This window comes from Mastigoproctus giganteus, chromosome 10 (genome assembly GCF_048544385.1).
Source record: "Mastigoproctus giganteus isolate SK-2022 chromosome 10, ASM4854438v1, whole genome shotgun sequence".
Taxonomy (NCBI): Eukaryota; Metazoa; Arthropoda; class Arachnida; order Uropygi; family Thelyphonidae; genus Mastigoproctus; species Mastigoproctus giganteus.
Genome location: NC_143584.1, coordinates 3,673,798 through 3,700,388, shown reverse-complemented (window position 1 = coordinate 3,700,388; position 26,591 = coordinate 3,673,798). Strand labels below are relative to the sequence as shown.

Sequence of the window (26,591 nt, the reverse complement as noted above, 5' to 3'; positions counted from 1 at the left end):
ATCTCATTCAGACACGTGGTGTTGGTCTCTCGCAATAAGTATCTCCTCAACCTGGAAAATGGCTTGCGTTTTTCGGGCATTCGTACGTGGAGTGTCCAATAATACGCCATCGTTTTTAAAAGTTCGACGTGTTATTTGTAATCGGATTTATACTCGTCAGGTTACGATATCGGCCTGCGTCCATTCCGGTAAGTAAAAGTAGTGTGAATATTAAAATTGCGTAATCTTAATTTCCCGCGTTGTTGTATTCCTCGTTTTATTGGACTAAGGTGACTTCGGGCGATCACATGTTGAACAACAAACAAAGAAATGAAATCAGAATACTGTCGTGCCTCGCGAATACCAAAATAAACTGAACTCACTCCTTTCTCCCTTCTAGTGCAATCGTACGTTTGGTTATGCATCTTCGAGAATTATGGAACAAAGTACAAGAGTTTGTCCCGGCAAGGCCATTGGTACTGGGAATGTCGTGATCCCAGCAGTTGGCGTAGGAGATAATAGTGCCAAACGGGATTTGTTTTTCATAGCGATTTGTAGAAATCTGTAGGGGTGTGCATATTTTTAGGGTAGTATAGAGTTAAGCAATTTGGAAATACGGGAATAAGTAGAGACATCGTATTGTCAGGTGTTCCCCCGTGGGGGGGGGAAAGAATCAAGGCGGCTTAGTGTCTAATGTCGCGTGGTTTTTAAAAAGGATATTTAGTAATAATTCATATTAATTTTTTATAAGGGATGGGGTTATATTCAATAGTGAATTCGCTTCTTTTTAATAGAGAGAATGTGGCGAAACTTTGCTCTAAAAGCATTGTGAAATGCTTTTAGAAAACTGAATTTGAGTGCAAAAACAAAGGGGGATAAAATAGCTCCAGTGCAAGGGGTTCCTGTTGCAATTAGACTACTGCTTTGATGCAAATCCCTGCTTTAAATTATATTTTCTGTCTCTGCTAGGGAAGTCCAATTATGTTCTGATTTGCATAGATGGAAACTCTTCAAAGAAATGCATTCGTGGACTCAGAATGCAATGTGCAGTCAGAGTTGCAGGTTCTTATTCATATGATAATTGGGAAATCTGTGTGGTGCTGTAAAGTTAGTTGATCTTAGATGGAGGTTGCAAGAATTTTTTGTGTGAAAATTCTTGCAATCTGTTTTTAAACCTACAAAACAGACAAACTGACCTTCAGAACGTACTATACAGGTATGGTAAATGTTTTGATATTAAAATACTACTTGGGTTGCGGCAATAGATATTAAAAGTTAAGAACACATTTTCAAGTTCTGTTTCTATCTCTTTGCTTCATCCAAATGTAGATAATTAGTAAAGGATGTTAGTATAATAACAATGTCAAAATTTGAATGGATTAAGGGAATCATTTCCAAAGAAATTTAAGGAAAAAAAGATACAGGAACATTTATTTTGTCATTTTAAATGTTTTCTTTCTTTTATTGAATGAAAAAGCTAATAAGTGGCTCCAAGGCAGTTTATTGCTGTTATATGACATTATAAACAAAGGTGATATGTACTTGGTACTTATTGATGCTTCCGATAAGGAGTTGTTAAGAAAACTGCTAGCTATCTCAGATGGTTATCATAATAAGAAAGCAGAAGTGTAAGTGTGCCTGAGCAGTGCTGAAAGGAGCTCAGTGGCATAGCAACAAAATGAAAAATATAAGACAAAAAAGTTGGAGAATAAATAAATATACCTGGAAAATCTAAGTAATTCATATAAGAGTTCACTTTTTTGCAAAATTTAAATATTTGGTTTATAATTTTTATCCTCTTTGGATGTTTTCCATTAAGCTAGATTATACCCTTACACTCTGGCTTACATGCACCATTAAAGAAATAAGAGATAAGATATATATATATATATATATATATATATATATATATATATATATATATATATAAATTCACTAGACATAGCATAAAATGGTACCTATCACAACAAATTAAAATTCAAAAACAAAATTGGCAGTGAATTTTGCATTTGTATATTGCAGATATTCACTGCTAATTTTGTTTTTAAATTTTAATTTGTCATGACAGGTACCATTTTATGCTATGTCTATTGAATTTGAATATTCTCAGGCAAATGTAATGTTAAATCATTTCTGATGGGATTAATCTTTTCTGACTAGTAATTTTATCTGTTTTACAAAAAAAAAAAAAAAAAAAATATATATATATATATATATATATATATATATATATATTATAAATAAAAGTCAGGACAGATAAACTAGTTGGTCATGCTAAGTAAACTAGATGACTAACACTAGTTTACTTGTCCCGACTTTTGGTTCCTCCAGCAATTATTATTAATCATTAGGCAATAATCAAAAAACTTGATTTCAGTACTTGCATGAGATAAAAATTATCCTACATAAATGTATTTGTAAGGGTATCAAGACAGCAATATCAAACAAATAATGGATTTCAGCGGGCTTTTTTTTTTTATTTTTTGTAAAAATACAGAAAAATATTAAATAGGCATTGCAATACAAGAAAAAAAAAATTAAAATAATCAGATTCATATGTACACAAAAAAAGAGCATTCCACTACTTTTTTGTGTACATATGAATCTGATTATTTTAATTTTTTTTTTCTTGTATTGCAATGCCTATTTAATATTCTTCTGTATTTTTACAAAAAAAAAAAAAAAAAAAAGCCCGCTGAAATCCATTATTTGTTTGATAGATTTTTTATTTTTTAGGAGTGTGTGGTAATATGCATGTACGTTTTGGTTTTTTAAAGTTATTTTCTCATTCAGTGCACAAGAAATAAATACAGAATATTGGACTAAATATTACAGGAACCATTTATATTGAAAAGTGTGAATTTATTATTCTGATTATATTTTTAAGCTTTTTTTGATTTTCTTCTTTGAGATTGTTTTTAACAGTAACTTAATTGCCTTATTAAAAATCCTCTGATAACAATTTTTAAAATAAAGGCTAATCAAAGCCTGCTTAAATATTTCAAATGCTATATTCTAGGTTCCTGTTTAGTAATTTTCTTTTTTTTGTAATAAAATATTGTGGGTGATTAACTTTGCAAATTGAAGGAACCACAAATTAATTAAAGATTGCACAAGACTATAAACTGAAACATGTGAATGGGTGGTATTGTGCTCTAATAATTCCCACTTAAGGTGGGGGAGATGTTTACCTGGAAATTTGGCATCAAGCAATCTTCCCAGATGGTACTTTTTTTTTTTTTTTTTTTTTTAGAATACTATATAGGTGCAAAATTTTAAAGTAAAAATACTATTTTACTTTTCTTTAATATTAAAGAAGCAATAAAATTACAAAAAACAAATGTGCCAAAAGCTTTGAATGGCTTTTTTTGCTTATTATACAACTATATGTCTATAGTACTCATAAGTTACAACCTTGCTTTATAGCATCCTCTTGTCAAAAGTTATTATCATGCTCCTCCAATAAATTTATGTGCTGATTGTGAAGTAGAAGTGCCCTATCAATGACTTGGATAGTAGAAATTTCCACAGGTATGAGCTCTAACTTCTCTCTCTCTCTCTCTTTCAAGGACAACAAGGGGATTACCTCCTGCAGTAAATCATTGGTAAGGAACTTATTGTGGGATGTGTGCAAAACCTGCACATTATCCATATGACTCCTCACTCCTTTCTACAATTAGGCTGAGGTTGTGACTAATGTCTTCAGTTTCATTGGGCACTCACCTCCAAACTATGTACTGAAGGACAGTTTTGTCTTTTATTACATAGTTACATACTCATAGTTAGTAGCCAGCAATCATACAGAACTTCTGGGTACAGTCAATACCAAGATACTTTTCATACAAGACAAGGGACTTCAATTGAGATCTCAGTGATATTATGGATTGTCTTTGTTATGTGGAAATCTTTCCATCAGTCCCATTCCCCCCTCTATCCTGGCCACCAGCAATGCTCTAATAATGAAACTATATAAAAAGGTTATGTGAAAGACTACCTGCCTTCATATGAAATCCTGAGGCAGAAAGTGTTCCACAGGAGCTAGTTATTGTTAGGAGGGTTGTCAATGACTGTTGTTAGGGAAACGAGAAATATATTATGCTAAAAGATAGGTGAACTAGGACCAGAGTATGTCTTCGAAGAGCACAAAGATTTATTATTATATTATTATTAGCCATGTAGTGCAGGGAAGCCCGAGGCTTATGCTGCACCAGCCAAAAAAAAATTTCTGAATTACACACACACACAAAGACAGAGAGGGAGAATGATGATATCCAGCTCAGGACCTTGGGTGTGCCAAGTCCATACTCGCCAGATGTGAGCCCCTGGGGTCAAATGATGTTGTGGAGCAGATATCATCTTTTAAGAACACAAAAGGTATGATACTGTTGTACACATTAGTACTAAAGATATTAAGAGTAGGGGATATGAGGAATTAACAAGTACAGGACAGTGTTGGGAAAAAGTCACAAGATTAAATTTGAAAGTGTCTTCCAATACATGATAGGAGAGGGAGTACATGTTGCAGACCTTGTCCTTTACTGTGCAAGGCTCATGGGATGAACCTTTTCTCAGCACAGTCTGTGCTTGTTAACAGGAGAGACTGTTTTTACATGAGTGAAATGCATGTGAATAAAAGGGTTGCAAGGATATTTGTTAATGCTATTGAGGCAGTGTTAGGTGGGTTGAAAAACTACTGGCACGGGGGGGGGATTGCTAGCAGGGAAAAGGAGGTGATTAACCCTTTGTATAAGGCAATAGGTCAGGCCACACCTTGAGTACTGTGTACAGGTCTGGAGGCCTCATTTTAGGAAGGATGTAGAGTTGCTTGAGCATGTACAGAGAAGGGCAACAAGATTGGTGAGGGGAACGAAGGGGTCCTCTTACCAAGAAAGGCTAAAGTTCTGCAAATTGCAGTGGCTGGAAACTAGGTGCGGCACCTGCGAGGTGATCTGACTGAGGTGTATATGGCCTTGAATGGGTTGAGCATGCTGAATTCTGATGGGATTCTTCCGCTTGCTCAGATTACAAACCTTTAGCCAGTGGGTGGTTAATTGCTGGAACAAACTTTCATCTATCATTGTGGAAGTTGATAGCTTAAATAAATTCAAGGAGAAACTGGACAAACTTTTAGAGGGAATGGCTGTGTGAATTTTTTTTTTTTTTTGCTGATGCACATAAGCTCACATGCCTCTATTACTACTACATGTGCTAACAGATTAACACAGGCAGAGGCAAAAGTGATTATTGCACAGCTTGTACTGTCATATGCAGCCTGAAAAAAGTGTCAGATTTCAATACCTGCTGCTGTTCATCATGGAACAAGTAAAGACATACGCTGTGTTAGGGTAATAAGAGTAAGAAGGTCCATGTATATTTGAATGTACACTAATGCTAGAAGCACTTGGGATGAATTTCAAATACTGATCAAGTCATCAAAGATGTAGGGATAGTGGAAACATTCAGACAGAATTTGAATATGAGGAGTACACTGTACAGAAAAAACACAGAAGGGAGTTATGCTCTTAGTTGAGAAGCATTTAAATGCTTCTCAACTAAGTACATTTATTCGTCATGAAAGGAGAGATTGCGTGACAAATCTGATTGGATACTATGATGCAGTAACTAAGGAACTTGATGCAAAAAATAATTTTGACATATATTTGGATTTTGGGAAAACTTTTGGTACTGTTGCAAATTGGAGCATTGTGATATTAAGGGCAAGTTTCTGCTATGGATAAAACTATGGTTGAGTGGGAGAAGTTGGAAAATTAGTTATTAACAGACATGTTTTTTGTGAACTAATATTATTAGTGCAGTTGGGCCCATTGTTTATTAATGATATTGATGAAGGTATATCAGGCTTAATGTCCAAGTATTGAAGATAGTACAAAAGTTGTCAGATCATTAATGACAGTAATAAAGGTAAGCTACTGTAGCAAGTTCTATAAAAATTAGGCAGATGGGCTGAGAAATGGCAATTGAAGTTTAATATTGACAAATGCAAGGTACTGCCTATGTGTAGCACTACACTTAGGTAGTGTAAATGAGAAAGACCTGGGTAATTGTGCAGTCAGATATAGTTATCTGAGCAGTGAAGGCCGGCTGCCAGAGCATCTCATGGAGCTTTGTTATTAATGTACAGGTATAAAGAGGCAATTATCCCATATTATAAGATGGTGGTCAAGCCACATCTTCAGTGCGTGAGGCCTCATTTTGGGATGGATGTAGATCTGCTGCAATGGGTGCAGAGAGGGAACAAAAGGGTGGTCTTACCAAGAAAGGCTTCCATTTCTGCAAATTGGAGTGTTTGGAGACCACATGCCTGTGATATGATCTGATTGTGGGTTTTTAAGAGTTTGAATGGATTGAGCAATTCCAGTAGTGATGGCCTTCTTCCTCTTGCTCAGACTACACATGTGAAGGGGCATAATTTAAATTGAGGATGGTTGCAGGATATATATATATGTAGAAGTTTGCCTTCAGCCAGTGGGTGGTTGATTGTTAAAACAGATTTTTAGAGGTGGGCAGTTTGAATAAATTCAAAGAACTAGACAAATGGTAGGAGTGGGATGGATAGGTGGATTTAGAAGCATAATATTTAGTCCCAAATTAGCATTAGTAGAGGCATATGATGCAAGAAAGCAAGCTTATTCAGCATCAGCCAAAAAAAAAAAAAAAAAAAAAACACAACCACTACTCCCATTTCACCCCTCCGTTCGTTCGAAATACCTGTCCAGCTGAGCCTTAAATTTGTTTAGGCTATCAACTTCAACAACAAGTGATGGAAGTCTATTCCACAAACCAACTGCCCGCTGGCTAAAGGCAAATTTCCGCACATCTATCCGACATCCGTCCTTCCTGAATTTGAATTTATGTCCTCTCAGGTGATTATTCTGAGCAAGAGGAAGAATCCCATCGGCATTGAGCATGCTCAAGCCATTCAAAGCCTTATACACCTCTATCAGATCACCTCGCCGATGCCTAGTCTCCAGACTCTGTAATTTTCAAATTTTAATGTACTCTTATGTTGGATAGAAGAGACTGTGGCAACCACATCATTGGAATTGCTCTATGGGATGGGTGGGCCCTCTGAGCCCCCTCCATTAACTAAGAGTCAGCTAGAGTGAGTCATCAGGGTTAGGTTTGTAGCACTAATGAACGTAAACAGGAACATTCCTTTCATATCAGAAGAGGTGCTAGAAATCTGCTGAAAATTAAGCAGGGGGGTTGAACTTGAATTACCTCTGAATCCCCTGTCAGTGAAGTAGTAGTCAATTATGTAGCACATTTTATGCTGTAATTATATATATAAAAGTGTGAATAAAAATTGAAGCTTAAAGGATTTTGAATTTGTTTTACTAACAATTTTCTAATCCTTGCAATTCTCCTGATATGCAAAAAATAATACATTTAGTGTACTGGCATTACACCCTGTATACACAGCACTTAGCCAGGCTAGCCTATCATAATTAACATGAGAACTTGTTTCCCCCCCCAGAAAGTTTTTTTATTCTTCTTGTTGGTGCTTTAAGCTTGCTTTCTTGCATCCAGGGGTGGGCCATTCTGAGGATGCAAGGGGTGCACTGCACCCAGGTGCCAATGTACAAGGGCCATCTGAAAACCTGAAACTTACATACACATATTAAAAAATTTACTGGGTGCCAAATTTCATTTCTAGAGTATGTGGTGCCCGGGTGCCAAATTTCAACCCGGGCACCACATACTCTAGGAACACCCCTGCTTGCATCATTTGACTGCTTCTAATGCTGTAATAGTAGTAGTAGTGGCATGTGATGCAAGAAAGCAAGTGTATGAGTTTATGCAGCATCAGCCAAAAAAAAAAAAATCGCACCATTCACTCCAAATGCCTGTCCAGTTCCTCCTTAAATTTATTTAACCTATCAACTTCCACAACGACAGATGGAAGTTTGTTCCAGCAATTAACCACCTGCTGGCTAAAGGCAAATTTCCACACATCTATTCTACATCTGTCTTTTCTTAATTTGAATTTATGTCCCCTTAGACTGAGTTAATTTGAATTTATGCCCCCGTAATCTGAACAAGTGGAAGGATCCCATTAGAATTCAGCGTGCTCAACCCATTCAAGGCCTTATACACCTCAATCAGATCACTGCACAGGTGCCTAGTCTCCAGCAACTGCAATTTGCAGAACTTAAGCCTCTCTTGGTAAGAGGATCCCTTCATTTCCCTCACCAATCTTGTTGTCCTTCTCTGTACACGCTCAAGCAAATCTACATGCTTCCTAAAATGAGGCCTTCAGACCTGCACGCAGTACTCAAGGCGTGGCCTGACCATCACCTTCTCCCTGCTAGCAAAATTCCTATATATTATCATTTACAAAACCCCATAATCCGCCCTGGCAGCCTGTCTGCATTGCTCAGAAAACTTCATATCTGACTGCACAATTACTGCCAGGTATTTTTCATTTTCTATCACCTTAAGTGTAGTACCACACAGTTGTTACATTTCTCTGGGGTTACTTCTACCCATATGCAGTACTTTGCAATTTTCAAGGTTAAACTTCAGTTGCCAATTCTTAGCCCATCTGCCCAAATTTTCTAGATCCTGTTGTAGTAGTAGCACACTGCCATTACTGTCATTAACAACCCTGCCAACCTATGTATCATCTGCAAACTTTGGCACTAAGCCTGATATACCTTCATCAATATCATTGATAAATATACAAAACAGTGGACCCAACACCGAACCCTGTGGGAGTCCACTAATAACATTAGTCCACGAAGAGCAGCACCCATTGATTACCACCCTCTGTCTTCTCCCACTTAACCATCCTTTTATCCATTGTAGCAACTTACCCTTAATACCATTCTGTTCCAATTAGTACAATAGTCTTCCATGCACAGCAGTGTCAAAAACTTTCCTGAAATCCAAATATATGATATCAAAATTATTTTTTGCATCCAGATCCTTTGTAACCACATCATAATATCCTATCAAATTTGTCAGACAAGACTTTCACTTAACAAACCCATGCTGTGTCTGAATTATTGCTGCAGTCTTGTCTAGATGATCTTGCAGAAGAACCCGGAACAGAAGTTAAACTAACTGGTCTGTAATTACTCATTTCACCCTTCGATCCCCCCTTTGTGAATTGGGGATACATTTGCACATCTCCAGTCTGTGGGGACCTCCCATGAGTCCAAGGATGCTCTCATAATTATGGCTAAGGGTTTGCTTAGTTGCTTTGCAGCCTCCTTTAATATAACAAGATAGATCCCATCCACCCATGCCTTTCTTACGTTTAACTTCAACAATTTCGTCTCTACTTTGCTCTCAGTTATTACAATAGTCTGATAACCTTCTGCATTATTACAATTTGATAACCTTCTGCAATTTTCAAACCTTAATAACTCCTCATGTGTGAAAGTAGATGCAAAATACTCATTCAGTTTGTTTGCTATCTGAGCAGGAACAACAACAGTCGAACCATCAATATCAAGTGGACCAATCAAATTCATCCCCTTCCTTTTAGTTTATATAAGTAACGAAATTCTTGCTGTTTTTCTTAGCATCCTTTGCCAAAGATTTTTCGTAAACTGCCTTCGCCTGCCTAACCTCCTTTGTGACCTGATTACAGGCTAGCTTATATCTGCCATAGGCTTCTGAGTCGCTTGATAATTTATATGCATTCCATGCATTTTTCTTCTCTGTCACGAGCCTCATTAGTTCATTTGGTAACCATTTAGGCCTAAACCTTGAACAATATTTCTTAATAGGTATGAAACCTTTTGTAGCTTCCACGATTAATTCCTTGAACTCTTCCCACTTAGAATTTATTGTTGGTAACATCGTCAGTTGATCCCACTGTACAGAATTTAAAAACTGTCTGAGACCACTGTACTCACCTTTACGGAAGCAAAAACCCTTTCCTTTACCACTGATGGTAATTATATCTTTAAGTAAATCCCAAATCAGTACATTGTGATCACTGCCACCTAGTGGTTCCTTTATCTGCAAATTCTTAATACACGAATGATCACTGCTGATAACCAGATCAAGAGTATTACATTCAGGTTGCCTCTTGAACATGCTGCTGCAGAAAACAATCATCCAATAAATCCACAAAAGTCTTACTAGTGTGTGAGTGACCAACCCACAAGTTCCAGTCAATGTCTGGGAAGTTAAAATCCCCCATTATAAGACATTCTGATTAACTAGCCCACTCTATTTCTCTGTAGAATTGTTCATTGTACTCATTCGAGTCATTAGGCCTATAACACACTCCTACTCTTATTTTTGCTTTCGCAGTGCTTATGTCACACCAAACTGACTCAACAGCACTGTTCATCTATATCAGCTGGATGCACTTCTTTTGATTTTGTTTTTCTTAATTAACAACATGACACCTCCTCCCTTCCTATCCTTTATGTACACAGTGTACTCCCCAAATTCCAATTCTGCATTCCTAATATCAGTGTGACACCACGCCTCCGATATCCCAACAATATCCGCCTTTGATGTCTTAATCAACACTTCAAATTCATCAAATTTATTTACTATACTTCTAGCATTGGTATACATGCACCTATTTTTATTCCTAGCACATGCACCTATTTTTATTCCTAGTTACCCTGACACATCCCATATACCCACCTGTTTCACGATGACTGCCATGTCCCTGAAACCCCCAGCCCCCTCGCTCCAGGTCGCTACTTATTCTAATAGAAGTTGTGCAAGAATCACCTTCACCTCTGCCTGCGGCTACTTTTAACCTTTTAGTCTGTGAATCCCCCAAGCCAGCAGTTTTCCAACCCACCAAACACTGCCTCGATAGCATCAGCAAATATTCTTGCACCCTTTCTATTTAAGTGTATCTCATCCCTGTAGAAGCAGTCTCTCCTGTTAACAAGCACAGACCACGCTGAAAAAAATTCTACCCCTTGAGCCTTGCACATTCCCTTCAGGGCCAAATTGATTGACAGGCTCTCATAATGTACTCCCTCTTATGTCTGGGCAGAATTGCAGACACTTTCAAATTTAACCCTGACTCACGACTTTTTTGCAACATTGACATGTACTTGTTAAGTAAATCTGCAGATTTCCTACTCTTAATGTCATTGGTGCCAACGCGTACAACAATATCACCTTTTGTTCCCTTAAAAGAGGACATATTCTTTACAGCTTCATCAACTTTTGCCCCTGGCAGACATACCCTGGTCCTATTCCATCTATCCTTTTTACACAATATAATCCCCATATCCCTGACAATAGAGTCACCAACAATAACTAGTTCCTTTGGGACCAGCGCATTCTGCCTTGGAGATTGCCGCTGTGTTGTCTGATGCCCAGAAGTGAGCTCTGGCATTGAGTTGGGCAGCTGAGAGCTTGACGGGCCCCTCAAAATAATTTCTTCGAGGGCATCTACCGTACACCTCAAGCTCTCCTAGACGCCTAGTAGAATGCTGAGTTGATGCCTAATTTCTAGACACTCTCTGCACTGGCACACACAAATACATCCTCCTTGGCTCGATCATGTTCTGTTCCAGAGAGTTTGGCAAACAATTTACAAGTTGCACATTTTTTTAGGCTGTGACGCATTGTAGAATCAACCCCCCCCCCCTCAGTTCTCCTGAGTCACAGCACTCCTGCCACTTTGTGCTCGTTGCTTTGCTGCTCTAGTCTGGAGCATGATATTTTAAATTAATAAGATCAATAAATTTAATTAATTGTCAATACTACGCTATCTAATACTGTATAATTCTAAATGCAGTGATGCATATTACGCTATATAATTATACGTTAGAGCTACCTAGTTACCACAATTAAAAATTTGAATTGCCTACTACTCTATACAAAAACAATGGCTGCAAGATTCGAACGAAATAACGGTTTTACGTATATTAAGTAGTAATCTACAAAAACTCTTTATCTAAATTAAAAATAAAAATAATCAGCGTAACTATAAGACTACATATAAAGCACAATATAAAATTAACAATTAGCTAAATAAAAAGGCAAACACTTATCGCTTTTTTGGAGCCTGTAATTCACAGCTGTAATTTTTAAAGAGCGTCAGTGCCCTGTATACTATGAAGAGTGGAGTTAGTTTAATAGTGGCAAATGTTGCAAGAAAGTAAGCTTCAACCAAAAAGATAAATAAAAAAATTCCTATTTCAACTATCCATCCCCTCCACTAGTTTGTATATTTCTTCCTTGAATTTATTCAAACTATCCACTTCTACAACAACAGATGGAAGCTTGTCCCAGCAATCAGCCACCCATTGGTTAAAGGCAAACTTCACACATCTATTCTGCAACCATCTTTCAATTTGAATTTTTCTTCTCATTGCATTTTCTGAGAAAGATGGATTCCATCAACACTAGGCTTACTCAATCTATTCAAAGCCTTAAATACCTCAGTCAGATATTCCTGCAGGTCCCTAGTCTCCAGAAGCTACAATTTGTAGAACTGAAGCCTTTCATGGTAAGGGCATCCTTTTACTCCCCCTTACTAATCTCATTGAACTTCTCTGCACCCATTCCAACAGATTTGCATCCCTCCAAAAACAGGGCTTCCAGACCTCTGTGCAGTACTTAAGATGTGGCCTAACCATTGCCTTATACAACAGGATAATCACCTCCTTATCTCTGTTATAAAAATTTCTTCATCGATTAAACCCCATGAAGCTGTCCTGGCAGCTTGTTTGCATTGCTGAGAGAACTTCATATCTGACTGCACAATTACCACCTACTTGTTTTCATTCTCCACTACCCTTAGTGTGGTACCACACAGTTTGTACGTTAAACTGTGATTACTGCTATCCATATGAAATACCTTGCATTTGTTAGTGTTGAACTTCATTCACCCTTCTCATCCCATCTGCCTAATTTTTGTAGATTTTGTTGCAGTAGCCTAACTCTAATCACTTTGATTAACCACCCTGCATCTTATCATCATCTGCAAACTTCAACATTAAGCCTGATATGTCCTTTTGGCGCCTCCGTAGCCAGGTGGGAAGGAGCAGTAGTGCATAACACACACTTCTTGATTAGGCCGGGGTTCGATCCCGTCACCACCAAATACGGAGGATGCGGAAAGGTCAGGGAATGACCACCGCATATTTCTGGAGCAATATGGCCTTAGTTGCTAATGCTCCTAAAAAAAAAAAAAACAAATAACAACAAATATGTCCTTTTAATATTTATCATTAATAAATATTAAGAATAACAATGATCCCAGCACTGAACCCTGGGGAGGTCCACTAATTAACAGTAGTCCAAGAAGTGCAGTGCTCATTAATAACCACCCTATCTCCTTCCACTCAACCAACCTTTCTTCCATAGAAGAAACTTGCTCTTGATGCCACACTGCTCCAATTTGTACAGCAGTCTTTTATGCCAAAAACTTTCTGAAACCTAATTATATGATGTCAGATTTATTTTTGAATTCAGTTCCTTGGATGCATTTCAATTCAGTTCATTGGATGCATCATAGCATCCAATCAGGATGGACAAGATTGTCCCTTTAAAAAATCATGCTGCAACTGCAGAATAACTGCATTTCTCTCTAGCTAGTCCTACATTACTTCTTGAACCACCGAGTCCATTATTTTCCCTGGAGCAGAATTCAAGGTAATATTTCTGTAATTAATCATGTTACTCTTTAATTACCCTTTGTGAATTAGGGATACATTTATCTCTAATTCAAAGTCCATAGGGATCACTTTCTGAATTCAAGGATGCTCATATAATTATGGCTAACAGTTTGCTTATCTCCTTTGTGGCCTTTCTTAATGTATTTGAATAGATCTGATCTATCCCAGGTGTCTTTATGTTTAGGTTAGACAACTTGTCTTCTAAGCATAGTGCGTGCAAGCAGTAATTGAACATGACATTCAGCATAGAGAGGTATGTTTTTATGGTGGAATGTTACCTCACAATGGTTGTTAAGCGATTTTTATGATTGCCTAAAATAATCACTTAGTAATTTTTGTAGGCAATTTCAACGTTGTATACATACTCAGTTTCATCTAACTGGGTATATGAAAATTTGTGATATGGAAGATTTTGAAACTGTTTGGGGGTGGGAGACTGAACGTTGAGTCATGTTTGCAGGTACACACTTTAGGGAGAGTTTGACAGCAATCCAAATAAGTTGCTATGGGGGCTTGTACACCAAAAGGGAATGTCTTATAGTTGCCATGCAGCAGTGAGCAAATCACAGCTGTTTCTATACCAAATGCATGCTACGTAGCAACTTTTGCTATCACACTGTGTAAAATGAAGCTCTGTGGATGGTTACTGGAAAAAGTGGACAAAGACCCTTGGACATTAATTTTCTTCTCCGATGAGGCTTGGTTTCATCTAACTGGGTATGTAAACTCTCAGAATATCTCACTGTGGTGTAGAGGAAATGCCATATAACATGAAACTCTCCCCTACACCCTGTGAAGATTAGGTTATGGTGTGCAGTGATCTATCAAAGATGGTTGGGTCCATCTTTTTCAGAGAAACTGTAATCACTTTGGTACATTGACATAGTTCATTAACTGGGACACCTCACTGAGGAAGGAGATTAACCCTTCGCCAGCCCTGCAAAGTATTGACCTTCCTCTGTGCATATGTTCACATTGTACACACTTGTGCATTTGTAAAATCAGCAAAAATATAATACTTAGTTGTTCATGTTTTAGATGCCACCTTTATGAGGGCTGTTCAATAGAGAATGGTCATATACATATTTGTTTTTATGAACAACCGTACTGCTTACTATTTCTAGTTGAGCTGTGGAATTTAAGACCAAACCAAGCTGCATCACATAGCAACTGTGCAGTTGACTTGTGCACAGGGTGTGACCTTGGTGGTTGGTCAAGTTTATGCTGCTCTCAAATTTTGTTTCTGTCTCCAGAAAACATCAGCTGAAGCATATGAAATGTTAAGAGGCATATGATAAATCTATGCTTCCATGTAGCATAGCTTGCATGTGGTTTACAATGTTTAAAGAAAGAAGGATGTCATTCAATCACAAATATTGGCAGTCTGGAGCACTAACCACTGCTGTCACCACAGAAATCACAAATGTTGCTTCTGTAATCGTGAGAGAAGATTGTTGCATAACAGTAAGGCAACTGGCAGAGATGTTCAGAATATCAGTAGGAAGCACATACTGAATTCTCCATGACACGTTTATGCATGATTGGGTTCCAAGACTGTCCACACCTGAGCAACAGCAAGTTTACATGAAGGTTTGTCAGGAGCTGCAACGGATGGTTACTGAAGTTCTGCACAAGGTGATAATAACGGGTGAGACATGACTTCATTGTTTCATCATTTTGACCCAGAGAGTAGGGAACAAAGCCCTGTTTGGAAGTCTACATCATTGCCAACACTGAAAAAAGCAAATGTTGTGGCTTCTGTAGGACAAGTTATGGTCATCTCTTTTGGACATTCAAGGAATAGTTTATCAGCATGTTGTGCCATGTCATATGATTGTTATGGGACGTTACTACAGAATTGTACTGTACACCTTGTGAAATTGCATTAATTGCAAACAACTGCAACTTCATGCAGGTGGGTGGCTGTTGCACCATGACAATGCAAGACCTCACATGGCTCATACTGTCATTGAGTACTTAGCCAGCATTAATGTCAAATGTGTTCCTCATCCACCCTACAGTCTTGACCTTGCAACCTGCAATTTTTTATTTTTTTTTATTGACTAAGTTAAAGAAGGGGCTGTGAAAAAAAAATGTTTCCAGTAGTCAGACCAAGTTGTTAAAGACATTGGAGGCAATTCTCAAAAAATGGCTTCCACCACAAAATTTTTGAAGAATGGCAGAAACTTTGGAGTAAGTCTGTTTCAGTGGGGACTACTTTGAAAACGAAAGTCAAAATATGGATGATTAATAAAATTATGCCATGAAAAAAAAAAAAAATTATCATTCTAAATTTATTGAACAGCCCTCCTATTTTGAATGTTTTCTGAACACAACTGAAAAACTCATTTTGTATATTTAGAACATATTTTTAATTTTTGAAATCATAACTCCTGTTACCTGCTGGTGAGCAAAATGCAAACTGAAAAACCCACAAACGCATGCAATTGGATGCCAGCTCGTTGATAACAGGAATGCCCACTGCATAAAGCCAGAGTATTACAAATTGAAGAAATGCATGCATCAGTAAAAGTCAGTATGCTATCAGTAATTGTACATGACAGATGTCACTCAACGTATCAACTCTGTGGTACTACACTGACAGTGGTAGAGGATGAAAAGGACCTGGGGGTAATTGTGCAGGCAGATATGAAGTTCTCTGAGCAGTGCAGATGGGCTGCAAGAGTAGCTCATGGTGTCTTGTCAATGATATACAGGAATTTTTCTAGCAGGATAAGGAGGTGATCATTCCCTTGTATAAGGCAATGGTCAGGCCACACCTTGAGTATTGTATACAGGTCTGGAGGCCTCATTTCAAGAAGGATGTAGAGCTGCTGGAACGAGTACAGAGAAGGCAACAAGATTAGTGAATGGAAGAAAGGCTTAAGTTTTGCATATTACAGCGTCTGGAGACTAGGCACCGGCGAGGTGATCTGATAGAGGTGTATAAAGCCTTGAATGGTTTGAGCATGCTCAATGCCGATGGGATTCTTTCTTTTGCTCAGAATAATCACCTGAGAGGGCATAAATTCAGATTGAGGAAAGATAGATGTAGGATAGATGTGCGGAAATTTGCCTTTAGCCAGCGGTTGGTTGGTGGAACAGACTTCCATCCTTTGTTGTGGAAGTTGATAGCCTAAATAAATTTTAGGCTCAGCTGGACAGGTATTTCGAACGAACGGAGGGATGAAGTGGAAGTTTTTTTTTTTTTGGCTGATGCTGCATAAGCTTGCTTTCTTGCATCATATGCCTCTACTAATGCTAATGTGCATGTAATTTGGTTCAATGTAATTGAATTTTTCCTAATTGTGCAGTAATGGATTTCTGGAATTTTCAGTGTTTGGAGATTGCATAATTCCAAAATGAATATGTCCACCATGCTCACTAGATTTTCTGCTATTGGACTTAGTTTTGTGGGCTGTCAAAGACAGTAATTCTGCATACACTGGAAGAATTGAAAAGCAATGTTTCCAAATACTACACACTGTAGGTAGTGTTTCTGTGTATGCCATAGTGTTTGGTTATACTGTGATCATGACAGTAATGACATTCAACATTTTTTGTGACAGATCGTGTCATAAAGAACATTACTTTTAAATGGGCTCTCATTTAAAATGATCACTTAGTGTGTGGTGGAGTTTCATAATGTCAAGTATCACCTTTTCATCAGCTATTCAAAGAGACAAACTGACAGTTATGTGTCCACTCCTGTATATAAGCCACAGTTGTTGTTGTTATTTGGTTTTTAGAAACATTAGCCGCTAAGGCCATATTGCTCCGGGAATACGCGGTGGTCATTCCCTGACCTTTCCGCGTCCTCTGTATTTGGTGGTGACGGGCTCGAACCCCAGTCTAATCAAGAAGCGTGTGCTACGCACTGCTGCTCCTTCCCACCTGGCTATGGAGGTGCCTATAAGCCACAGTTGATCTTCCTGCAGCTGTATTCATCTGGCACAGCTACAGTGGGCCTTACCCAATTAAATGTACACTCCAGACTTACTTGTTCATCCTGCCCTGTATACAGTTTATGATTTTTCAGGGAATATTTCTTAATTTTATTTCTTAAACTGAATACACCCTGTAGTTTTGTTATGCAGGTATCACTGAAACCTTAAGTTGATAGCAGATGCTTTAGTTTTATTAACCCTTTGCCAATCACACTCTAAATAGAATAACTACACTTGCTAAGAAACGATACTCCTGCTGTAAATTTTGAGAAAAAATAGGCAGTTCATTGCAACATTTGGATTGTGTTCTGGGGGCAGTATGCTGAAAGCATCAGGAGCCAGTTCCTCTGATAAACTTGGGGTCCCAGACCCTTATTTCGATACAGAGTTCAGTTTTTTTTTTTTTTTAAATTTGATATTAAAGTATATTAGCAAAAGTTAGATTCTTGAGATGTATCATATTGTGATTGTTCTTATCCTAACTCAATCCTCAAATAGTAGCAATAGTGATGCTTTTACCAGTACTTTTATTATTGATAAATCTCAAAACATCTACAATCTACAGATTGTAGATTGTTCTACAGACTGGATATGACTTTAGTTTCTATTAAAAGTGCTGCCTACATGCAATTTTTTTTATTTCTCATTCTTGTTTAGCCAGGAGATATTCGGATCAACATGAATGGGTTTTAGCTGAAGGAGAAAATGCCACAGTAGGGGTATCAAATTATGCACAGGTAGGAGTCTGGTAATATTAAATATTAACTTTTTTTTCCCTCTGGGTTTGACTGTACTAAAGCATCTCAATATATATATATAAAATTTACTGAATTTTCCACACAGTATTAAGTAGGGCTTACAATACCGGGATCTCGAATACCAGGATCCCAGTCATTTTTTTCCAGTATTGAAATACCGGTATTGATACAAAAATACTGGTTTTTCAGTATTAATTTTAAAAAATATATAATTGTTTAAATTTAATCACAAAGGTTATAAAAGCACCTTTATGTGATTATGACATCATTATCTCTACTAGCAAATGTTTGATAAATCATGGGAGAGAGAGAGAGCTCAGAACCCTGGGTGTGCCAAGCCCATACTCACCAGATGTGAGCCCCTGGGATTTGGGGTTGCTGTTCCCCAGGTATAAGACCTTGCATTTTTGCTGAATTAAAGCACAGCTGCCACTTTTCTGACCATCCCGGAAGTCTATCTCGGTCACTCTGAAGAAGCTCTGCTTGGTGGTGATCATTAACTACTCTACTGATCTTTACATCATCTGCAAGTTTAGACCTCACGCCCTCTATCCCTTCATAGATGTCATTTAAGATAACAGTGTTCCCAATATGGATCCTTGGGGAACCCCGCTTCTTACATAACACAATCTGAGGAATACCCTTTAACACAACCCTCTGCCTGGTGCCCTCAAGCCATCGTACTATCCATCTAAGGATTTTCCCTATGATTCCAGACTGCTTCAACTTATAAAGTAACCACTCATGTTTAATATAACCAGATTAATTAAACATGATTTCCTTTTACAAAACCATGCTATGTATCCTACAGAAAAAATCCATTTCCATCTAAATGATCCTGAATTCCATCCTTGATCATTGCCTCCATGATTTCCCTACTACTCAAGTTAGACTGGCCGGTCGGTAATTTCCCATTACACTCCTAGAACCGCCTTCATGTTCCAATTTACACCAATCCAATGGGATCTCTCCTGTCCAGTGATGCTGTCATAACTAGCCTTAATGGTTCAATGCACTCACTTGCCGCTTCCTTTAAGATTATAGGGTATATGCCATCAACCACAGGAGCCTTACTCGCCTGTAGGCACGAAAGTTCTCATTAAATAATCATTTGAAATTTCAACATCATTAATTACATTTTTTCAACTTCACTTCCATAATATCTCATTGACACAAAGGGTTTTTTATATAAATATCGATGCAAAGTAACTGTTAAGTTCATCTGCACTTAAGCTATGGTATCTAATACTGTCCCTTGTCCATTACATAAAGGTCCAATGTGATTTGTCCTTCTGTTCTTTGCATTTATATACGTGAAGAATTCCTTAACTACACTCTTTGCTCTCTCCCAGACTCAGTAAAGATACTATAGTGAAAATTATACTTAGCTTAATAAAACGTTTTTCTCCTTCAGAAAATGATGAATGTAATTCAACCATGGAAGACCAACATGGAACAGAACATCAGTGTTCCGCAAATTCTTTCCAAAATAAGAAATTGCTTGACTCCAGTGAGATTTTAAAAGATGAACTTGAGTCGGAAATTAATGAAATACTTAACTATTTTTGCTAAAAAAGTTCAAAGCCTAGAAAATATGGACTGATATCGTCTACGATTATCTCAGTTACCAAAATAGCAAAATAGAATTAAAAAATACCAAAATAGAATCTGAAAGGGTGTTTTCTGCTGTTAATCAAATACTGTATGTACCAAAATTAGATCCATTTTAAATGATCATACTATTGATTGCTTATGTTTCTCAAGGGCTCACTTTATTCAGACAGGTAGTGTGGATGCTTAAACATAACTAAACTTTGCAGTAACAATATGTATTTTTTTTGTTTTTAGAATTGTATTTTAATGACTTTTTTCAGAATATTTATTATTGCAATAAAAGTTTATTTAAAACATGAATTCAAGTAATTACAGTACTTGTTTTTTTTCCCTTACTTTATTGTACCTAATTGTGGCGAGGACTTTATTGTACCTAATTGTCATCAAAATTTATTGAGAAAAATGTTTGTTTTTGGAATACCGGTATCCCGGTTTCATAAATTAAAAATACCGAAATACCAGTATTAAGATTTTGACTGGTATTGTAAGCCCTAGTATTAAGTTAGTACTGTAGGAAGACAGAGTCACATTTAATGTGACTAATGTAAAGTGTTGTTACTACAACTAAGTGATCTAATTTTATTGTAAAAATTATCACCCTGTTGAGTCAATAGATCTTTTAAATATAACTACTATATTTGCAGGATGCTTTAGGAGAAGTTGTTTTTGTACAGCTTCCTGCTGTGGACACTGTAGTTACACAAAATGGTAAGTACAGGTTTCTTTTTCTTCAACACACACACACACACACACACACACACACACACACACACACACACACACACACACACACACACACACACACACACAGTGGTTCTATTAAAGTATTATCACTTAGATTTTATAATTTCTAAATTAAAATTTTGCGTAATCAATTACTTTCTCCTCAATGGGACAGTCATTCCCCATCTTCATTTTAATCTAAAAACTTACAAAGATTTTTTAATTTCAGATCTTCAGAAATAAACCAAAATCAAGTTTATTAGAAACAAAAATAAAGACAAATATAACAGTTATAATGTGAGGAGACAACGCAACTGCACTCAGCCAGCTGTTAACAGTTAAACAAGCATACTGAACATCATGCAACTTTTTTTTTTTTTTTTTAAACTTCAAATAAAATCAGTTTGCATTCATTTCAGAAGTAGGGGGTTTCTTTGCTTGACATTTTTATATATCTGAATAATAATATCATCTTGGTTTTTTTTTTTTTTTTTCATATCTATAATTTTGAAGAAATATAGTAATCCTTGACTGCTTTGTATTGATAGCTTAGCCTGAATATCTTGCTTATTACATTCAGTTTGTGTGTGATATTAACTAAACTTTGTTTCCCCCCCCATCATAAAGAGGAGTGTGGAGTAATAGAAAGTGTAAAGGCAGCTAGTGACATAATCAGTCCTATATCTGGAAGTGTTACTGAATGCAACTCAGAACTAGAACAGACTCCTTCACTTCTTAATACATCACCTTATGAGAAAGGTAAACAGAAATTTACTTTATTTTTAATATCTTAAAATACAAATTTTTAAAATTTACTTTAATATTTTTATTATTCTTTAGTGCTACAGATATCTGAATATACAAAGTTTGCTGGCATTTCACCCCACCCTGTCTTATTAGCTGTTAAATTCACATATTACAAGAATGGCTACGATGCTGCAACAATTTGTCATTGTTGGATGTAGTGCTTAGAGGAAAGCAATAGTATGCTGTGGACAAAAGAATCCACACAATGCAAGCATCTTGTAATCAGGGCAGGTTCTGGTAGGCTATGCTGTTACCATTCGATGCCATGTAACATCCAATTACCATAAAAATCATTGGAAGACTATTTGCAGAGGCACGTCTGTGTACATGTCCTCATCACACAGGTTTTTTTTTTTTTTCTTCCAGCATCTGGGACACCACTTAGTGGTGTCCCAGAAGCATGTATGGTGTTGTCACTGTCAGAGGTTCAAACCATCCACCATAGGTAGAGAATACCACAGCGTGGTGTGCCACAAGTTAAAACAACTGTTCCAGGAAGATTTGACAGCCAGTCTTGCATTTTCACTCTGTGTTGTAGCCAGCAGTTATTTATGGTAGACTAAGACTGGTATGCCATGTCCTAGCATCTCTTGGGCCCATCAGCAATTGGCACAAATTATGGATGCCTGACATGATCTTCCAACTGTATGACTCTTTACCTTTATACCAGCATGTATTGCTAATTGTGAGGTTTTAATAAATACTGAAGAGGCCCACCCCATCATCTTTTCTGAGATGAATCAATTCTTTGTTCTGTACCTGGTATTTCATTCTAACATATGTAACTGCTATCTCTTTCTGGCTGATTCAAAATATGTCTCTATATTGAAGTTAGCATTAGCAGAGGCAGATGATGCAAGAAAACAAGCTCATACAGCATCAGCCCCCCCAAACCCCCTTCCTATTTCACCCATCCATTTACCCCAAATGTTTGTCTAGTTCTGCCTTGAACTTATTTAACCTATCAACTTCCACAACGACAGATGGAAATTTGTTCCAACTGTCAACCACCCACTGGCTAAAGGCAAATTTCTGCATATCTATTCCACAACTGTCTTTTCTCAACTTGAATTTATGCACCCTCAGGCAATTAATCTGGGCAAGAGAAAGAATCCCATTAGCACTGAGCTTGCTCTAACCATTCAAAGCCTTGTATACCTCAATCAGATCACCTTGCAGGTGCCTAATCTCCAGACACTGCAATTTTCAGAACTTAGGCCTTTCTTCTAAGAACAACCCTTCGTTCCATTCACCAAAGATTCTTTAAAGGACAAAAGTTTCATGTGCAGGATGATACACAAATCTACGGACAGAATACTTTTACAGCATTCTGTATCATGTTGTGTATCATTAATTCTATCCACATAAGAGTGTATTGAAGACCTGTAGTACTGCTTTTTATGGTTAAATAAAATTGCACTATTTTCCACCACACTGTCACTACTTTATAGTTGGCCAACTTAAATCATTAGTTAAGCTGCATTTCAAGTGTTGATGGCTGGTTTTGAGACCTCATTTCACAAATTTGTCTGCTGCTTGGAACAGGTACAAGGACTATTATTGGTATATAGAGAAGTATTCTCATAGCAAGAGACAATTTAAACTGTGGATTGGGCATTATCAATATGAGGAACTTGATGGAAGTATTTTTCATCAGCTAACTAAACAGGGATCATCTCCTCCCCTGACCCGCATTTAAATTAAGGAACTGGATAAAAGAATTTTCTCTGTGCCAACTTCTGGCACAAAGTACAGTGGATTCCGGTTATTTGGGCCACTGGTTAATCGGGGCAGCCGTTTATTTGGGACAAATCTTAAAAAACAGAACCCAATTGAGAAAATAGCCAGGGTTTACTTCGCTTAATTGGGACAAAATGCCATTTAATCGGGGCAGGAGACCGCAGCACTGGAGATTACCCTACGATTGTCTCCGACCGTACCGCGTAGTTCGGTCAGATTTCTGGAGGTCACAACCATAAAACAATAAAAACAATTAGCAGTCACCTGTTTATTGGGCTTTTCTGTTAGTGCAATCTATCATAAACGGATAGTAAACTCGATCTTATTGAATTTGCGATAATACTGACAGCTGGAATTCTGTGGGTTATCATGGTAAAATGTGTTTACAATTCCATGGAATCTTCAATCATATAAAAAAAAAATTTCAGAATCTTCTCTTCATTCCTATTTTTAAAGCTTTGTAACTCGTTACTCCATTCTTACTTGCACGTGTTGTGTGTGCCTTTTTTTTTTGTTATTGATTGCTTATCTTTTTACTGTTTTAAATTTTAACCCCCACCCATAAATGTCAGTGAGCAGAAATGTCTAGTTCAGTTAGTATGTACATATTACAGCACGTATTAATTATTCCGACTATCACGTATATTCTTCCGAATTTCACGTATCATTAATTTTTTAATTGGTAAGGTAATAAAGGGTAAATATGTGCTTAATATATCTTTACTTTTATAACCTGTGGATAATATTCCTCCTATTTTCTCTAATTAGAATCGCTTGCTGTTTAATAGAATTAAAATTCAATTCGTAAAAGTGATCACAATGACTGGCTAAATAAAAATCCCCCCCCCCCCCCCGTTTTTTTTTTTTTTTTTAATACACTACGTTCTTCATCTTTTTCTTTAATACTACTACAGGACCCCTGCTCACTTGCCAAACCTGGCTCTACAAAACATTCAATGTAATGAATGACAATTTGTATTTAGGTAGAGATCAATCAACAATAACTAAAAGAAAGTGAAAAGCACAAATGTATATTAATCTGTTTTTTATCATTTGTATATTTTGTTGTAATACTGTTTAGATAAATTTCTGAAAACTTTTTTGGGTGTCAGATCAAAAGCCAACCAATTGGTTGGCTTTTGATCTGGGAGGAACTATTTTAATCAGTAAATTGTGGCGGCTTTGTTTGGTATTTCATGGAGAATAGCAATGTTAGTTAAGATTATACAGTACAAAATAGATTTGTTGACTTGCCAACAGTCAGCTGGGTCCTGTAATTGGGTACAATTCTTTTGTGTTCATCTTTTACTTCACACAAAAAAAAAAAAAAAAAAAATCTGAGAAATCAGGGGGGAGGGGGAAATCAACCTGCTGAAGTGAAAATTCCTGAATAAGTTATTGTTCCTAATCCTGGTATACTTCTATTAGTTGATTTGGTTCAGAAATATCCTGGCTGTAGGTGGGAGTTGCCGTCATTCCTGATTTGTTGCCAGTAAGCTTCCCAAACTATTATTTTACAAATTACATGTATTTACCAATGCAATAAGAAAATTATGAACAGTTGATCTGGTGCATTCTGTCAAATTAACTTTTTTTTTTTATTGCATTTGCAAAATACAAAAGAAAATGTAGTTTGAGGTAGGAACTTCCATATTCCTGCACATTCAAAGTTAACTAATGTCTGTACGATTGCAGTCGCAGCTATATCACTAAAATAAACTTACTTACTTACTTACTTATTATATTCAGACATGAAATATTTCTGCTTTTCAGTGGATTACCTTCAGTTACATAGGTGGCAGTCAAATTGTATATGATGCAATTTCTGTCATAATTAGACTGATAGTTGTGAAGGGCATTACATAGTAACAATCAATAAACATTAAATTGTTTAGCAATAACTTATCACTGCAGTACTCAATATAGCCAAACAATTCAATTTAAGTAGCATTTCTAAACAACTTAATGAGAAACTAACAGGACTACAAGTGCTGGCTAATTAATACAATTGTCAATTGATAAACAGTGTTACCATTGGTTAGCCAGAAAATTTCCTACTCAAAGGCACATTCACAGTTAGCTAAATTAAATAAAACTGCAATCAGTGTTAGTGTTTTGAACTTGCTTTGAGATTTCATTCTCAGCAAAGCTGATAAAAAGAAAATGTAACATTTAATTTGAATCTTAGGAAATTAATATAATGTTGATTGCCACCTGGTTGTTTATATAATTTGTTTATATTTATAAAAGGCAGAGAGGCCTATTTCAGCTTATACAAGATTGTAAATAATTGGTAACCCAAATTAATTTCCTGAGATTTAAAATTAGTATGTAATTAAATTCTGAGAATTATAGAAACCTACACTTGTACAGTTATTTTTTAAATCAGTTGTTTCTGACGAACAATCCGAAAGAGGCTCTTAAATGTTGATGTCTAATGTGATTTATAGTTAATTGAATGTGCCTCTGTAGGAAATTCTCTTTTTCTCCTGAGGATAATAATTAATAAACCTTGGAGTCTGTTTTTACCTTTTGAAATTTAATAAAAAGTTTTATTTTTTTCAGGTTGGTTGTTTCGATTAAAATTATCTAATCCAAAAGAGCTGGACTCCTTAATGAACGAAGATGCTTATGAAAAATATCTTAAATCACTGGAGGATTGATTTGTATATATTTCATACATTGCTACATCTTTCTGCTGGGGACAGAAGGTGGCAAAAACTAGTCTCAATTTCTAGTAATTGACAGAAATAAGATAATGTGCTGAAGATGGCTTTTTTTTTTTTTTTTTTTTCCCACAGGTATCCTAAGACCTACTTATGTGGTACATTTTGAAGTTATTTGTAATATTGTGAAATATTAAATTGTCATTGTCAGCTAAGTTGTGAATTTTGTTTGTATCTAAGGAATAGGATGCATTACAGACCTGATAACTTAACATACCTGCTACTTGTCCTGTAACTGGGTTCATTAAATTTGACCTAAATCAATTTATATAAATATGAATTTAACTTTCTTCTGGATGATGCTGTTTTTTCACATTTGTTCAAATAAGCTTCAGATTTTAGAGATGAAAAAGTAATTTTTCTGTTCTTTATTAGATAACTTCAAACAGGCCTATGGGGCTGGGAAATTCCATACTGCAATAATTAAAGACCAACACCAGCCAAGGAATTAAAAATTATTTTTAATTCCTTGGCTTTATTAGATAACGTTCTACAGTCATTAAGATGTCAATTATTAAGTTCTAATTAATAAGATTTGATATTTTAAAGGCTGTATTTTGTGATTAACTATAATCCAAATGTTGTTTTAAAATAAATTCTTTGTTATGTAAGTTCTTAATTTACCAGCTAAATTTATAGAAATTTTTTTTAACAAATCTC

At 36.5% G+C, this 26,591-nt stretch overlaps 1 protein-coding gene across 2 annotated transcripts; it reads left to right on the top strand.

Moving 5' to 3' along the window:
• ppl (glycine cleavage system H protein, mitochondrial) lies at positions 1-25,973 on the top strand. Of its 2 annotated transcripts, XM_090382756.1 has the most exons (5): positions 1-188; positions 18,221-18,300; positions 20,580-20,643; positions 21,286-21,417; positions 25,771-25,973. In XM_090382756.1, exons 1-5 carry the CDS (start codon positions 59-61, stop codon positions 25,866-25,868), a joined length of 504 nt encoding a protein of 167 aa, XP_090238882.1. In that variant the 5' UTR covers positions 1-58; the 3' UTR covers positions 25,869-25,973. The 2 variants fall into 2 exon arrangements, with proteins under 2 accessions (XP_090238882.1, XP_090238883.1); XM_090382757.1 differs by lacking the exon at positions 21,286-21,417.
• Positions 25,974-26,591: the final 618 nt, after the last annotated feature.